Consider the following 16,659-nt stretch of genomic DNA (forward strand, 5'->3'; position numbering starts at 1 on the left):
GACTCAATGGACGTGAGTCTCAGTGAACTCCGGGAGTTGGTGATGGACAGGGAGGCCTGGCATCCTGCGATTCATGGGGTCGCAAAGAGTCGGACACAACTGAGCGACTGATCTGTTCTGATCTGATCTGATTCTGAACTCCTTTTTCCTATTCCAACTACCTAACAGATCAAACCCAGGTCTCCCTCATTACAGGCAGATTCTTTTCCAGCTGAGCCACAAGAGAAACCCCAGTGTAGTCCATGTGGTACCCACTCAAGTGGGTAGCCTATCCCTTCTCCAGCGGATCTTCCCAACCCAAGAATCAAACCAGGGGTCTCCTGCATTGCAGGCGGATTCTTTACCAACTGAGCTATGAGGGAATATCTTAAATTCAACCTCATTCTTGGCCCAATTCTTATTTTGTATTTCCTTTCACTCTTTACCCCCATTAAGTTTCAGTTCAATTCAGTTCAGTCACTCAGTCATGTCCGATTCTTTTTGACCCCATGGACTGCAGCATGCCAGGCCTCCCTGTCCATCACCAACTCCCCGAGCTTGCTCAGACTCATGTCCATTGAGTCGGTGATGCCCACCCAACCATCTCATCCTCTGTTGTCCCCTTCTCCTCCCACCTTCAATCTCCTCCCACCAGCATCAGGGTCTTTTCCAATGACCCAGCTCTTAACTGGAGAAGGCAATGGCACCCCACTCCAGTACTCTTACCTGGAAAATCCCATGGGTGGAGGAGCCTGGTAGGCTGCAGTCCATGGGGTCACAAAGAGTTGGACACAACTGAGCGACTTCACTTTGACTTTTCACTTTCATGCATCGGAGAAGGAAATATCAACCCACTCCAGTGTTCTTGCCTGGAGAATCCCAGGGACGGGGGAGCCTGGTGGGCTGCCGTCTATGGGGTCACACAGAGTCAGACACGACTGAAGCGACTTAGCAGCAGCAGCTCTTAACATCAAATGGCCAAAGTATAGGAGCTTCAGCTTTAGCATCAATCCTTCCAGTGAATATTCAGGGCTGATTTCCTTTAGGGTTAACTGGTTTGATCTCCTTGGTGTCCAGGAGACTCTCAAGAGTCTTCTGCAGCACCACAATTTAAAAGCATCAGTTCTTCAGTGCTCAGCCTTCTTTATGGTCCAACTCTCACATCCGTATATGACTACTGGAAAAACCATGGCTTTGACTATATGAACCTTGAATGACAAAGTGATGTCTCTGTTTTTTAATACGCTGTCTGGGTTTGTGATAGCTCTCCTTCCAAGGAGCAAACATCCTTTAATTTTGTGGCTGCAGTGATTTTGGAGCCCAAGAAAATAATATCTGTCACTGCTTCTACTTTTTCCTCCTCTATTTGCCATGAAGTGATGGGACTGGATGCCATGATCTTAGTTTTTTGAATGCTGAGTTTTAAGCTAACTTTTTCACTCTCCTCTTTCACCCTCATCAAGAGGCTCTTTAGTTCCTCTTGGCTTTGTGCCATTAGAGTGGTGTCATCTGCATATCTAAGGCTGTTGATATTCCTCTTGGCAATCTGGATTCCAGCTTGTGATTCATCCAACCCAGCATTTCACATGATGTATTCTGCTTATAGGGCTTCCCAGGTAGCTCAGCTAGTAAAGAATCTGCCAGCAATGCAGGAGAAAGTGAAAGTGAAGTTGTTCAGTCATGTCTGACTTTTTGCGATGCTGTGGACTGTAGTCCGCCAGGCTCCTCTATCCATGAGATTTTCCAGGCAAGGATACTCGAGTGGGTTGCTATTCCCTTCTCCAGGGGATCTTCCCAACCCAGGGATCATACACGGGCCCCCCACATTGCAGGCAGACTCTTTACCGTGGCAATGTAGGAGACACCAGGTCAATTCCTGGCTGAGGAAGTTCCCCTGGAGAAGGGATAGGTTACCTACACCGGTATCCTTGGGCTTCCCTGGTGACTCAGACGGTCAAGAATCCACCTGCAATGAGGGAGAGTTGGGCTCAGTCCCTGGATTGGGAAGATCTCCTGGAGGAGGGCATGGCAACCCACTCCAGTATTTCTGCCTGGAAATCCCCATGGACAGAGAAGCCTGGTGGGCTTCAGTCCATGGGGTTGCAAAAAGTCAGACAGGACAGAGCAACTAAGCAAAGCACAGCACATTCTGCATATAAGTTAAATAAGCAGGGTGACAATATACAGCCTTGATGGACTCCTTTCCCAATTTTGAACCAGTCAATTATTTCATGTCCAGTTTTAACTGTTGCTTCTTGACCCACATACCAGCACTACAATTCAAAAACATCCGTTTTCAGGAAACAAATAAGATGATCTGGTATTCTCATCTCTTGCAGAATTTTCCAGAGTTTGTTGTGATCCACACAGTCAAAAAGAACTGCCTACCACTCCTCAAAAATCACACACACACACACACACACTCCCTAAGAACAGACACTCCTACCCCAAAAACAAAAGACAAGGACAGTGGCTCTCTGACCCCCAGTTCTGCGGAGTTTCTGGAAAGGAAGAGGGTTCCATTCTATCCTGTTCTGCACCTTGCTCCAGCTTTGCACTGAGGGTAAAGAAGTTCTCCGCATAACAAAACACTCCTATGGAGGCAACCAGTGGGCTTTAGCAACGAGGGAGTGAGGGACGGGGAGTTGGCGGGGGTCCATATTTTGTTCTCTCACAATCCAAACATCACTTCTTTTCTTCTCTCACGTCTTAAAGAGGAAATGAGAGGGGGCGAGGCGCTCGCGGTCTCCGACAGGAAGCATCCCTGAGTGCAGTGGGGGTTGGGGAGTAGAGGTTGGGGGGCGGGGGGTGGCGCACGCTCTGAACCCAGTGCTCTCGAGTTTCGGCGGGCAGCAGTTTCTCCCCGCCCAGAGGGGACACGGGGTGCCCTCCGTCAGCCCCACTTTCTTTCTTATCCTACAGTGGTGCCCTGCAACCTTCGGCCGCGCGCTCTCGCAGACCCGCCCGCACCCAGCCCGCAGCACCGCGCCTGGTAAGGGGACACTGGCGGGGGTCCCGGGGTTCTGGGGAGACTGGGGGGTGAGCGGCGAGGAGCAAAGCAGGAGGCGAGCTAGGCCTGGGGAGGGCGTCTGGAGCCAGCAGTTCAATCAGGGCTACTGAGTTCTGGTGCGACCTCACACCCGATCCATGCCTCTGGGCTCCCCGGTCAGTGAAACCCGGCGCCCATGGAGAGCGTTATGTACAACAGCGGGTTCCCAGTGCGACTGAAGCGGGTTTGGGAACGGCTCACTCCGCGTTCACGGCCCATCGCTTTCCACAGGGCTGCGATCTTTTCCGTGTCGTGGCCTACTTCTTAGCTCCTTTGATTTTCACAAGCTTCACAGGGTTTCACAGAGCTTCACTAATAGTCTCTTTCATTTGACAGATGAGAAAAACTCAAATTCACAAGGTGCCCTAAGTAGGTAGAACGAACATCTTAAGTTTTACCTTCTTAACTTCTCGAATACCACCCCCGGCCCATCCCTGACAAGCACCAGAAATGGCAGGGTGCAGGAATCCATTCCTAGGGCTCCACAGGAAGAGTACCCTCGCTGAGTCACGTGTTCCCAATGAAACCTCTCAGTGGACATTGTTCCAAGACCTTGATCTTGTGAAAGCCACCCCATTCTCCCCCAGAGACACCACACGTTTCCTGCGACATGATGTAGAACTCGATTCTATGGCAGAGAGACTCCAGCGTGTACAGGAACCATCCCTTGGTCTGCCGTCAACTCCCTGTGAGCGGCGTGTTATGAAATTATGATGCTAAACTGTGAAACCAGCGATGCCAGGAAACAGAGGGACCGGGGCACACCAGGAAGGAGAGACTCATGAATGAGGAAAAATGAAAAATATTTTTACCTTTCCAGAAACAGCATATATGAGACAGCCCGCTTTCCTATGGTTTGATAGAATAATGTATTGTCAAGATTATATCAGTTTAGTCCAATTTAAAGATCAGAAGGTATATGATGTTCATTTGCTTCAGCCTCCTCCCTAAGTTAGCTCCTCCTGCTGTTCCTGTCAGATACCCTTATAATCTCTGCTTGCACATCATCTCTATCATGATTCCTAATCCCGTTTGGGGAGGATTAAGATTTTCTTTGTGGAGAAGAAATCTGCCTCCATTCTTCATTTTCCTGCTTTTGTCTACTCTGCGACTGACACGTGTCACATTGCTTCAGGTTTACAATGCTTCCGGATGTCCTCCTAGGCTTGATTCAGCCCTTTTAATATCCTGTCATTTCAGCATCTCCATTAATATCCTTTCTGACCAGTCTCTGGACACTTTGGTATTTATTAATATCCACCCAAAAAAAAAAAAAATCCATTCTTCAGTGGGATGTGTCTCCTCGGCAGCCTGACCCACTAAGAAGATGGTTCAGGAGGACGGTGCTGCACCTCTGCTCACCAACAGGAAATCTGATGGCATTTTGTGGCAGCCACAGAGCTCCATCTGGGTCACACTGATCATAAGCCACAGAAAAACACCAGATCATTTAAAACTGAAATCCTTCCATTCTGAGCAACTTCTGTCCCTTGCAATTTTATGTTTGAATTTTTTTTAAAATGCACCTCAAATTTTGCAATACACTTCTCTTTGTTAGCTTTAGGGCAAGCTTCCAGACTGTTGGCTTCAGTTTTGTCCTGACCAGGGATGGCAACATGGTATGTGATGTTCCAAGAGGCTGGTTGACTTTATAATCACTTTTCTGCCCTGATAAATCTAAGAGAATATGCAGGCAAAATGTGTCATTTTTTGCTCTTAGCCCCATGGCAGTTGTGTGATCATGGGCAGAGCAGTTAAGGTTCAGTTTCCCAATATTTTAATAGAAAAGGTAATACCTATCTTGGTCACATCATAGGGAATTTTGAAGAACAATTAAAATAATGGACATAAAAGAAACTTTAAAATGTAAAATAAATGCACAGAGGATTATTATGATGGTAAAGTTCATCAACATTGTCACCACTATCTTCATCATCTTTACCACATGGATATACTGATTCCATTATATAGAAAATCTCATCTGAGGTAGAAATGACGTCAGAGAATTTGTTCAGTTTTAGCAAAAGCCACCTGACCTGCCTCTTGAGTAGCCTGTATGCAGGTCAGGAAGCAACAATTAGAACTGGACATGGAACAACAGACTTGTTCCAAATAGGAAAAGGAGTATGTTAAGGCTGTATATTGTCACCCTGTTTATTTAACTTATATGCAGAATACATCATGAGAAACGCTGGGCTGGAAGAAGCACACACTGGAATCAGATTGCCGGGAGAAATATCAATAACCTCAGATATGCAGATGACACCACCCTTATGGCAGAAAGTGAAGAGGAACTCAAAAGCCTCTTGATGAAAGTGAAAGTGGAGAGTGAAAAAGTTGGCTTAAAGCTCAACATTCAGAAAACGAAGATCATGGCATCCAGTCCCATCACTTCATGGCAAATAGACGGGGAAACAGTGGAAACAGTGTCAGACTTTATTTTGGGGGGCTCCAAAATCACTGCAGATGGTGACTGCAGCCATGAAATTAAAAGACGCTTACTCCTTGGAAAGAAAGTTATGACCAACCTAGATAGCATATTCAAAAGCAGAGACATTACTTTGCCAACAAAGGTCCGTCTAGTTAAGGCTATGGTTTTTCCAGTGATCATGTATGGATGTGAGAGTTGGACTGTGAAGAAAGCTGAGCACCGAAGAATTGATGCTTTTGAGCTGTGTGTTGGAGAAGACTCTTGAGAGTCCCTTGGACTGCAAGGAGATCCAACCAGTCCATTCTGAAGGAGATCAACCCTGGGATTTCTTTTGAAGGAATGATGCTGAAGCTGAAACTCCAGTACTTTGGCCACCTCATGCAAAGAGTTGACTCATTGGAAAAGACTCTGATGCTGGGAGGGATTGGGGGCAGGAGGAGAAGGGGACGACAGAGGATGAGATGGCTGGATGGCATCACCGACTTGATGGACATAAGTTTGAGTGAACTCCGGGAGTTGGTGATGGACAGGGAGGCCTGGCATGCTGCGATTCACAAAGAGTCAGACATGACTGAGCGACTGAACTAAACTGAACTGAGTATAATTTATCAGAGACAAGGACAGCATGTGGGAAAAGGTGGTGAAGAAAATGCTCTTCTGGGGCTGAAGGAAGGGAAACGGGTGTGGGACAAAAAGAAAAGGAAGGCAGTTATCTTAATATATTCTGACAGTGTGACAAGGGATGGTTTCCCTAATGGGGACCATTTCTATGCATCCCAACTGAGTGAAGAGAAAAATGTAAAAAAGGTAGTAATACCAGAATCAACCTAAATAAGCAAATGAGTTATGAAAACCATTCTGAATTCAATGTTAATCAATAAAATGCAAGTTTAAACCAATTAAGACATAAGACATTCTAATGTATGCCCAAAAGGGTAACCAAAAAATTAAAAATCTAGTATTACCAAGTGTAAGTGAAGATTTGAGGGATGCTCACATGTGGCTGCTGCCAGCCTGATAGCACAAGTCTACTGGAGTGGGACTTGGCCACATCTAGTCAGGTGGAAGCTGTCCATCCCAGAGATTGTCACATGTACAAGATGTGTGCAGGACTCTTCTGCAGCACTCTTGGTAGTAGCAAGGATGTATTTGGAACACCAAATGTTTGTTAAGAAAGAATTAGATAAAATATTAAATAAATAATGTCACTTCCATAAAAGATTAAAATACCAAAAAGTACTATATCTTAACTATAGACCAATGTATATATACAAGTGTAAATACACAATTGAGAAAGAGACATAAACATCTCGGAATACTGATTACCTCTGAAAGGAAGAGTGAGAATGAGACTGGGAAGTGGAGTAGTCAAAAAATAAGGAAATGGAGTTATATGTGTAATGTTCTTTTAATGTTTTCAGTCCAACAGAATAGCAGCAATAACAATGCCAAAATACTGAGATTTGTTCATTGCAAATGGTGGGCATTCATTTCATTCCTCTGTGTATTTCTGTCCTTAAAATGTTTGTTTCATGACTGCATAATCTTTAACATTGACGAAATAAAATACAGGCTCAGAGTTCATCTTAATTATACTTGCATATTGCAGGCTTGCCTTTTCTAATGCACAATTATCTTTTCTAGCACCAAGAAGAATGACACAAGAGCATGCCTCAGCTGAATGAAACCTTTATCTCCACGGTTTTGCCAATTTCTGGTGGCATCAACTAGGATTTTTTACAGTGGCTATTGATTTAAAGACATTTGATTTAAAACTGAGCAGGCAATGACTTTATCCTGAATTTGTCCCTAATGTTGCTTCTGTCCCTCAGTCAGGGCACCAGTTGCTCTTCCTCCAGCTGCTCAGAGGAAGAGAGGATGGTGACCACATTCGGGCCTCTTCCCCTTCTCCCTCTCGTGTCCATCCTCAAAGGAGCCCTGGACCCCAATTCCACACTCTCACTGGAAGGTGCATTGTACTTTCCCCTTTGCCACTGGGATGTCCATCTGATACAAAGAGTTTCTGGGACTGGAAATGCCCAGTACTTCAAACAAACCACTATTCATTTACAGTAAGGCAACTTTTATTATCTAATCTAACAAGTTTGCCTACCTTTATTCTAATAATAAAATAATAAAAAGTCCGGCTTCTCATTCCTAGAAGAAGACTTTCTTTATTTCATGCCTTTTCAGCTTGAAGGGAGATAATCAACTGATGCGTATTCAAACATTTCTTGCTTTCCTGTAGAAGGAGGAAGAATAGCAAGAGTTCACTATGTTAACATAACCTAGCATCACCTGGCTTGCTTAAAGTTATATATGGATATTTGAAAGCAAAATATAAGTTAGAAAGTTAGCAATGGAAATGACTCATGTAAAGATAATTATTTTTGGTTGTCTAAATTGCAGGTGTTCTCAGGCCTTCAGTTCAGTTCAGTTCAGTCAATCAGTTGTGTCTGACTCTTTGCAACCCCATGAATCGCAGCATGCCAGGCCTCCATGTCCATCACCATCTCCCAGAGTTCACTCAAACTCATGTCCATCGAGTCGGTGATGCCATCCAGCCATCTCATCCTCTGTCGTCCCCTTCTCCTCCTGCCCCCAATCCCTCCCAGCATCAGTCTTTTCCAATGAGTCAACTCTTCGCATGAGGTGGCCAAAGTACTGGAGTTTCAGCTTTAGCATCATTCCTTCCAAAGAACACCCAGGGTTGATCTCCTTCAGAATGGACTGGTTGGACCAACTCCTATAAGGACACTTGCTTTTATTCCTTTCTTCTTTTTATTCCAGAAGCTAATGGAAGGGCTTCAGAGGAGCAGATACGGAACCATGGCTGAAGGTAAGAAACCCTCCAAATTCTCAAGCTTTCTGGACACCAGGGGAAAAATCACTGTCTTCCCTCCTCCACTCCCTGACCTCAAATATTGAGACAGAAGAGAAACCAATTACTTTAAACTGCAGAAGAAAAAGGTAGCTATTGTGTTCTTTGGGCTTCCCTGGTGGCTCAGCTGGTAAAGAATCCACCTGCAATGAGGAAGAGCTTGGTTCAATCCCTGGGTTGGGAAGATCCACTAGAGAACGGAATAACTAGCCAGTCCATTATTCTGGCCTGGAGAATTCCATGGACTGTATAGTCCTTTCCCTTCTCCAGGGGATCTTCCCAACCCAGGGATCAAACCCAGGTCTCCTGCATTACAGGTGGATTCTTTACCAGCTGAGCCGCAAGGGCAGCCCCAGTATAGTCCATGGGGTTGTAAAGAGTAGGACACAACCGAGTGACTTTCACTTTCATCTTGTTGCTTATCTTCCCTGCCATCAGCATAGCCCACACACCCAAGTGTGAACTCTGCCCTGCATGGTGATGTATGGGAAATGTGAAAACAAAATTTCAAGTCAGAAGTCAGGAGATTTGGAACCAAAATGTCTTTCCCTACCTGTGCTCAGCTGAAAAGAGGTCAGGTTCCCCATGTTTGCATGCTAAGTCATTTCAATTGTGTCTGACTCTTGGTGACCCTCTGGGATAAAACTGAGCAGGCAGGCTCAGTCCATGGGATTTTCCAGGCAAGAATGCTGGAATGAGTTCCTATGCCCTCCTTCAGGGTATCTTCCTGGCCCAGGAGTCAAACCTGGGTCCCTTGCATCTTCTGTATTGGCAGGCTGCTTCTTTACCACTAGTGCCACCTGGGAAGCCCAAAGTTCCCCCATAGAGATTTAGTAATCATGTTTGAAAAAAAATCCAGAATACTTAAGGAAAGGCAAAACCAACATAGAGTAAAAGGAGCAAAATAACAGATTTTAGGAGCCTAAAATGAATTTAATTCATTTGGGCTTATGAGAACTCCAGAAATCCTTGCATTCTCACTCTCTTCATCCCTAGAAGACTTAGCTCTTGGTACAGACTGACCCTCACCAACACCACTTTTTTTATAATTTCCTGTAATTCTATCAGCCACATAAATGATCTTTCCAAAATATGTATTGTTAAAGCAAGAGAGTTCCAGAAAAACATCCATTTCTGCTTTATTGGCTATGCCAAAGCCTTTGACTATGTGGATCACAATAAACTGTGGAAAATTCTTCAAGAGATGGGAATACCACACCACCTGACCTGCCTCTTGAGAAACCTGTATGCAGGTCAGGAAGCAACAGTTAGAACTGGACATGGAACAACAGACTGGTTCCAAATAGGAAAAGGAGTATGTCAAGGCTGTATATTGTCACTCTGCTTGTTTAACTTCTATGCAGAGTGCATCATGAGAAACGCTGGGCTGGAAGAAGCACACGCTGGAATCAGATTGCCGGGAGAAATATCAATAACCTCAGATATGCAGATGACACCACCCTTATGGCAGAAAGTGAAGAGGAACTCAAAAGCCTCTTGATGAAGTGAAAGAAGAGAGTGAAAAAGTTGGCTTAAAGCTCAACATTCAGAAAACGAAGATCATGATCAAGTCCCATCACTTCATGGCAAATAGACAGGGAAACAGTGGAAACAGTGTCAGACTTTATTTTTGGGGGCTCCAAAATCACTGCAGATGGTGATTGCAGCCATGAAATTAAAAGACGCTCACTCCTTGGGAGGAAAGTTATGACCAACCTAGATAGCATATTCAAAAGCAGAGACATTACTTTGCCAACAAAGGTCCGTCTAGTTAAGGCTATGGTTTTTCCAGTGGTCATGTATGGATGTGAGAGTTGGACTGTGAAGAAGGCTGAGCGCTGAAGAATTGATGCTTTTGAACTATTGTGTTGGAGAAGACTCTTGAGAGTCCCATGAACTTCAAGGAGATCCAACCAGTCCATTCTGAAGGAGATCAGCCTTGGGATTTCTTTGGAAGGAATGATGCTGAAGCTGAAACTCCAGTACTTTGGCCACCTCATGCGAAGAGTTGACTCATTGGAAAAGACTCTGATGCTGGGAGGGATTGGGGGCAAGAGGAGAAGGGGACAACAGAGGATGAGATGGCTGGATGGCATCACCAACTCGATGAATGTGAGTCTGGGTGAACTCCGGGAGTTGGTGATGGACAGGGAGGCCTGGCGTGCTGCAATTCATGGGGTTGCAAAGAGTCAGACACTACTGAGCGGCTGAACTGAACTGAACTGAACTGAACGTTCTTATCATCTCTTCTTCAGCCACCCATCCAGGGTCATCTGTCAGACTCTGTCCCTGACATTAACCACAAGCTCACTTTCCAATATTCAAATCCCTACCCTAAGAGCAGAAACCCAGGGACATTCAGCTGGTCCTCAGTGGGAGGTCACTGAGACTCTAACATCTGAGACTTCCTTTACTCCCAGGGTTCAGATGACTGTGATGAGCAGTCTGTGTGCCTAGGAACTAGTGGGTGAAAAGCAGATGATAATATTTTCTTGTTTATGATTTATCCTCACCTCCTTGTAATTTCACCTGAGATTAGCATGAAACTGGCCTAAGTAACATCATGGGAAAAGCAAAGGATCACTTTTCTTTCCAAAAACCTGTGTTTCATTAATCCTGAAGAAGTCCTTGGAGCATCCTTCATAGTGTAGCAGTTCTGGCTTTTGGGTATGGGTCCAAGCTTGGGCTCCCAATGTGGGCTTCCTACCAGTCAAGAGCAACCTAAATTTGTATGCAAGCATCTGTATGATTTTCATATCACTGTTTGGCAGAGAGAGGTCCATAGCTTTCATGAGATACCATGAAAAGTCAGTGATAGAAAAATCTCAAGAATCACTAACAAAGACAAATTTACCAACAAAGACCTACTGTATGGCACAGAGAACTCTGCTCAATATTCTAAATAATCTAAATTTGAAAAGAATTTGAAAAAAAATAGATACACATATAGGAATGACTGAATCACTTTGCTGTACACCTGAAACTGAAACAACAATGCTCATCATTTTGTTGTTGCTCAGTCGCTCAGTCATGTCCTCCTCTGAAACCCCATGGACTGCAGCACACCAAGCTTCCCTGTCCTTCACCATCTCCCGGAGTTTACTCAAACTCAAGTCCACTGAGTCCATGATGCCATCCAACCATCTCATCCTTTGTAGTCCTCTTCTCCTCCTGCCTTCAGTCTTCCCCAACATCAGGGTCTTTTCTACTGAGTCAGCTCTTCTTTGCAGTGGGTGGCCAAAGTATTGGAGTTTCAGCTTCAGCATCAGTCCCTCCAATGAATATGCAGCATTGATCTCCTTTAGGATTGACTGGTTTGATCTCCTTGTAGTCCAAGCGACTCTCAAGAGTCTTCTCCACAGTTCGAAAGCATCAATTCTTTGGTGCTCAATCTCTTTATGGTCCAACTCTCACATCTATACAGGACTACTGGAAAAACCATAGTTTTGACTAAACAGATCTTTTTTGGCATAGTGATGTCTCTGCTTTTTAACACACTGTCTAGGTTTGTCATAGCTTTTCTTCCAAGGAGCAAACATCTTTTAATTTCATGGCTGAAGTCACCATCTGCAGTGATTTTGGAGCCCAAGAAAATAAAGTCTCTGACTGTTTCCATTGTTTCCCCATCGATTTGCCATGAAGTGGTGGGACCAGTGCCTTGATGTTAGTTTTCTGAATGTTGAGTTTTAAGCCAGCTCATTATCTACTTAAAGAGTAAACAAAAATTTTAAATTAAAGAAAAAAAAAAGAATCACTACCATGGTAAAACAAGAAAATTCTTTTTTTAACAGGCGGAATAGAACATCACGGCTTTGAATCTTCCTCCTCATTGAGGATCATCCTGGTAGGGAAAACAGGCAGCGGGAGAAGTGCCACCGGGAACAGCATCCTCTGCCAGCCCATGTTTGAGTCCAAGCTGGGGGCCCAGGCGGTGACCAGGAAGTGTCAGAGGGCAACAGGCATGTGGAATGGGAGGACCATCATGGTGGTGGACACGCCCCCCATCTTTGAGGCCGAGGCCCAGGATCAAGAGGTGTATGAGAATATCGGAGCCTGTTACCTGCTGTCGGTGCCAGGGCCCCACGTGCTGCTGCTGGTGACCCAGCTGGGGCGCTTCACCGAGCAGGATGTGGTGGCCGTGACCAGGGTGAAGGAGGTCTTTGGGGCAGGAGCTGAGAGATATATGGTCATCCTCTTCACCCACAAGGAAGACTTAGAGGGCGGATCCTTGGATGAGTACGTGACAAACACAGACAACCTCAGGCTGAGGCGCCTGGTCCGAGAGTGCGGGCGGAGGTACTGCGCCTTCAACAACCGGGCCTCGGGGGATGAGCAGAGAGAGCAGCTGGCCCAGCTGATGGCCGTGATCGAGGGGCTGGAGCGGGAGCACCAGGGTGCCTTCCTCACCAACGAGCTCTTCTTTGATGCACAGATGCTCCTGCAGATGGGGGCTGGCGCCCATGGAGAAGGTCAGAGGCGCTACCTGGACAAAGTACGGCTGCAGGTTGCAAAACAAAAGCAAGACCTGAAAGAGGCCAAGAGAAACTGTGCCTTCAAGGCGCTCCTCCGACTCAAAGCCTGGATCGTTTCTCATGTCAAAATATTTGTTCTTCTTGTCCTGTGCCTTTTGATTTTTCTTGCCATTGTAATTATTTTGTGTACCCATCAAGGCTGAGCATTTTCAGATGACATCTGCCATCAGCTTCCATTTTTTTCAGAGTCAGTATATCACTAACTCAATGGACATGGGTTTGGGTAGACTCTGGGAGTTTGTGATGGACAGGGAGGCCTGGTGTGCTGCAGTTCATGGGGTCGCAAAGAGTCAGACACAGCTGAGTGACTGAACTGAACTGATATCTATGTTGATCAGGAACTTTATTTGCTTTTCACATAATTTCACTTACAATTTCTGTTCCTTGCATCAGACATGCCATCCCTTTTCTCCAGTTGCTTTTTAGGTAAATAAAATCCAAAGGGGGAAAAAAATTCCCTTTCTGTTGTGTTAAAAATGGTGAAGGCAAATAATAAACTAAATGCACATCATCAAGAAATATCGAGGAGTTTGCATAAAGGAAAGTGAGTGGACTGACATGCTGTGTGAGCAAGCATCTTACCGGGGACCTACTTTTTACAATTGAAATTGCTTATTTTATATGAAAGATACTCTGACTTCCTTGTAGGTTGTAAAAAAAAAAATTATACACTCCACAAGAGAGAAAGACTAGGATGTTCTGGGACATCTCTGGGGTGTGAAGAGGCTAGGGGAGAAAGGAAGAAGGCCCTAAAGATGGGGTGAGGAGGAAGATCTCCGATACTCAGCCACTGGGAAATTAAAGAACTAGAAATCCTTAGAGCAGGGCTGGATGAGAGCCAGATGATAAGTGTAGGAATTCAGGCTTAGCCGGCCATCTGATCTCCTTCAACACTCAACCATCCTCTTGAGCATGAAAGCCACCCTGGACAAGAAGGAAGTGATCTGCAAGGCTGCATTCCCTACAAGTTTAGAAATTTGAATTGCATGAACTTTTCATATGTGGTGATGAAACATTCTGCTTCTTTTGATTTATTCACCCTTTAAAAAATGTAAAAGCCCTCTTCAGCTCACAGGTTATATACAGAACTGGCCTCAGCCTTGATTTGCTCTGCAGGCTGTGGTTTGCCCACTCCCGTTTTAGAGGAGATTTTCCATCATGGGTTGAGCTGGGATGTAGTGGAACATCTTGAATCCCAAGGTCAGCACAATTGTGTGTGATACCTGTAGAAATTTGGGGGAAAGGTGGCATTGCACATTTCAGTGGTAGAAAAGAGAAGCAGGCATACACTGGGGTGAAGTCTGAGCGGAGGTCACCAAATCAGTGGAAAGAGGAAATCAGATGAGGAAGGGTCTGGGTGACCCCTTGCCAACTTCTTCTATGGGATAGCTGCCCACGCTATCCCCTAGAACCTTGAAGCCCTCTGGGCTGGTCAGATCCGGTGGAGTCGACCTTGAAGCCCTCTGGGCTGGGCAGTCTCCTCCTCCCTCCAGGGAAGGCACTGGACCAGGGAAGACCCATGGTCGCACAGGCAGCCTGTGACTGGGTGGGTAAATGATGAACTCTCTGTGACGCCCAACTCATTGTCCATGTCCCTGCTGGTGATAAAAGTGCGGTTTATCTCAACAGTGCTATTCCATAACCGATTCCAACCTGTGCAAGGAGTGTTATGTGTGAGCTCCTCAAACCCTTGAAACACCAAGCATCTCGGAGTTCTCAGACCAAAGATCTCCTCCTCCATGCGGTCTTCCCACACTGTCTGACCCAAGCTGGCCTCTCCCTTCCTTGACTTCATCCAGTTCTGCTCCACCCACACATAGCTGAGTGCCCAATGTCAGGGTCTCTGCTGGGCGCCAGGGATCTGAGAGAAGTAAGGCCAAAGTCACCTGTGTGGTAGAGGGAGGAAGGCATATAAAAATGAGGGTGAGCCGAAAGTGAGAGTCCACACAGGGAAGCAAGAGTAGCCCTCACTGGTCATGACTAAAGAAAGCCCGGGCAGGAACGAAAACCCAGTGGGCCAATGAATAAATTAAACTAAAAATGGGTGTGAGAGAAATTTGTCTGTGGTGGAATGTCAACCAGAAGGAGAGTGTGGGCTCAGGGGCAGAGGCGCCGTGGCCACGGTGAGGCCGGGGCTTCTAGAAACGTGCCGGCCCCTCCCTCCAGGACTGACTTCAGGCAGAGGGAGCAGGCAAGCCATTCAGAATCACAGTAATCAAAGTCTGTGCCCCAACCGGTAATGCTGGGTCAGGCAGGAGATTGAGAATCACTGGAGGAGGCAGGGAGGGACCAGGCTGGGCGGGGCCCTGGGCGGGTTCAAGGGCTTTCTCCCCAAGGTTTTTAAGCAGGTTAGGAATTTCAGAAAGATCACGCTGCAGCAATGTGGCGGTTGGACTAAATAAGTGTGAACCTAGGAACATGGCATCACACTCAGAATAAAAGTATTCCGTCTCTAGCCATCCATCGGGGCCTGAGCCGTAATGGGAGGTGTGGGGATGGAGAGGACATGACAGGAATGTGGACACCGAGGGGGTGAATTGACACAGAGTGGCACTGACAGCAAGTTCGGGAAGGAGCCAGCTTTCTGTCGGCCTCCTGGGGACTCTGGCTCCCCCCACTGCCCGGGCCCTCAGAGTACACTGGGCTGAGCAGAGGAGGGTGGAGACTTCAGATTCGGTGGAGTCAACCTTGAAGCCCTCTGGGCTGGGTGGTCTCCTCCTCCCTCCAGGGAAGGCACTGGACCAGGGAAACTCACTAAAGAAAGTATTTGGGAGCAGGGCTGCTGGAGGATGACCTCCCTCCAGGGATGCAGATGGTTGATACCCAGGCCTCCCCTCAATGAGAAAGCATCTCTCACCCGAGGAGCAGCATTTCTCAGTGAGTCAGATGGCATTCCACCTTTGTTGACTTCCCAGGGGAGTAAAGCTGGAGGGTGAACCCAGGAATATTTTGCAGTAGAGGAGGAGACAGGGTCGTGCTCCACCTTGACTCACACATGGATGTTCCCCAACGTGATCTCTTGGAAACTGTTCAAATATGAGCGCTGATTCTCCCTCAAAAGATGAAGGAAGCACAGAAAAATCCACCTGGGGGCCATCCCATTTCCTCTGCCCCTCCTTTTGTCATTTTCAGAATAATTCATTCCAGTGGTTTTTCACATTCTTGGGATGCAGTGAACTTCCATTTCTTGAAGTGGGACCATTAGATATAGGCAGAGGTCCTCCCTGTCACCTGATAAAAGAGAAATTCATTTATTTATTCTCACTTTTTTGGCAGGAAGCATGAAAACACGGGTGTTCTGATAAATTTCAGGATTTCTTTTAAAGAGATATGAAGAACTCTTTATTAGTTCAAATGTTTTCAAATGCAGGTAAAGGAGACGCCAAACTCCAATGGCTTAAGTAATAAGGGAATTTACTGGCTGACATAATCAGAAATCAGAGATGGGGTGGGCTTCAGGGCTGGTTGATTCAGGGGCTAGGGTTGATTCAATTACTCTGCTCAGCTTTGCAGTGTTGGGTAAGGTGACCATGGAGAAAAAGAGAGTAAGCCAGGCATTCGGGCAGAAAAAGATTCATTATAGGAAAAAAGAAAGTAAGTAAGTAACTGGCTTTAGAGAAAAACCAATGCCCTCCCTTTACAGACAACCCTTCTTATACCTTATTGATGGGTAATTGTGCCCCAAAGGGAAGGGGCCTTAGTTTATCTTTAGCCCGCAGCTGGGGTCTTGTGGTCACGTAGTTGAAGGGGTCTCACAGCTGAGTGGTCACATAGTCTTGAGAAACTG

The 16,659-nt window shown here is 46.0% G+C and overlaps 1 protein-coding gene across 4 annotated transcripts; it reads left to right on the forward strand.

Moving 5' to 3' along the window:
- The first annotated feature begins 2,793 nt into the window (after positions 1–2,793).
- LOC102405127 (GTPase IMAP family member 5) lies at positions 2,794–16,057 on the forward strand. Of its 4 annotated transcripts, none has more exons than XM_044947050.2 (4): positions 2,794–2,971; positions 4,587–4,647; positions 8,250–8,298; positions 12,132–16,057. In XM_044947050.2, the coding sequence occupies exons 2-4, from the start codon at positions 4,645–4,647 to the stop codon at positions 13,013–13,015; spliced, it is 936 nt and encodes a 311-aa protein (XP_044802985.2). In that variant the 5' UTR covers positions 2,794–2,971; positions 4,587–4,644; the 3' UTR covers positions 13,016–16,057. The 4 variants fall into 4 exon arrangements, with proteins under 4 accessions (XP_044802985.2, XP_044802986.2, XP_025147570.3 ...); XM_044947051.2 differs by lacking the exon at positions 4,587–4,647 and adding an exon at positions 7,104–7,531 and having other exon boundaries at positions 2,795–2,971; XM_025291785.3 differs by lacking the exon at positions 4,587–4,647 and having other exon boundaries at positions 2,795–2,971.
- The last annotated feature ends 602 nt before the right edge of the window (positions 16,058–16,659 follow it).

Source organism: Bubalus bubalis, chromosome 8, assembly GCF_019923935.1.
Source record: "Bubalus bubalis isolate 160015118507 breed Murrah chromosome 8, NDDB_SH_1, whole genome shotgun sequence".
Classification (NCBI taxonomy): domain Eukaryota; kingdom Metazoa; phylum Chordata; class Mammalia; order Artiodactyla; family Bovidae; genus Bubalus; species Bubalus bubalis.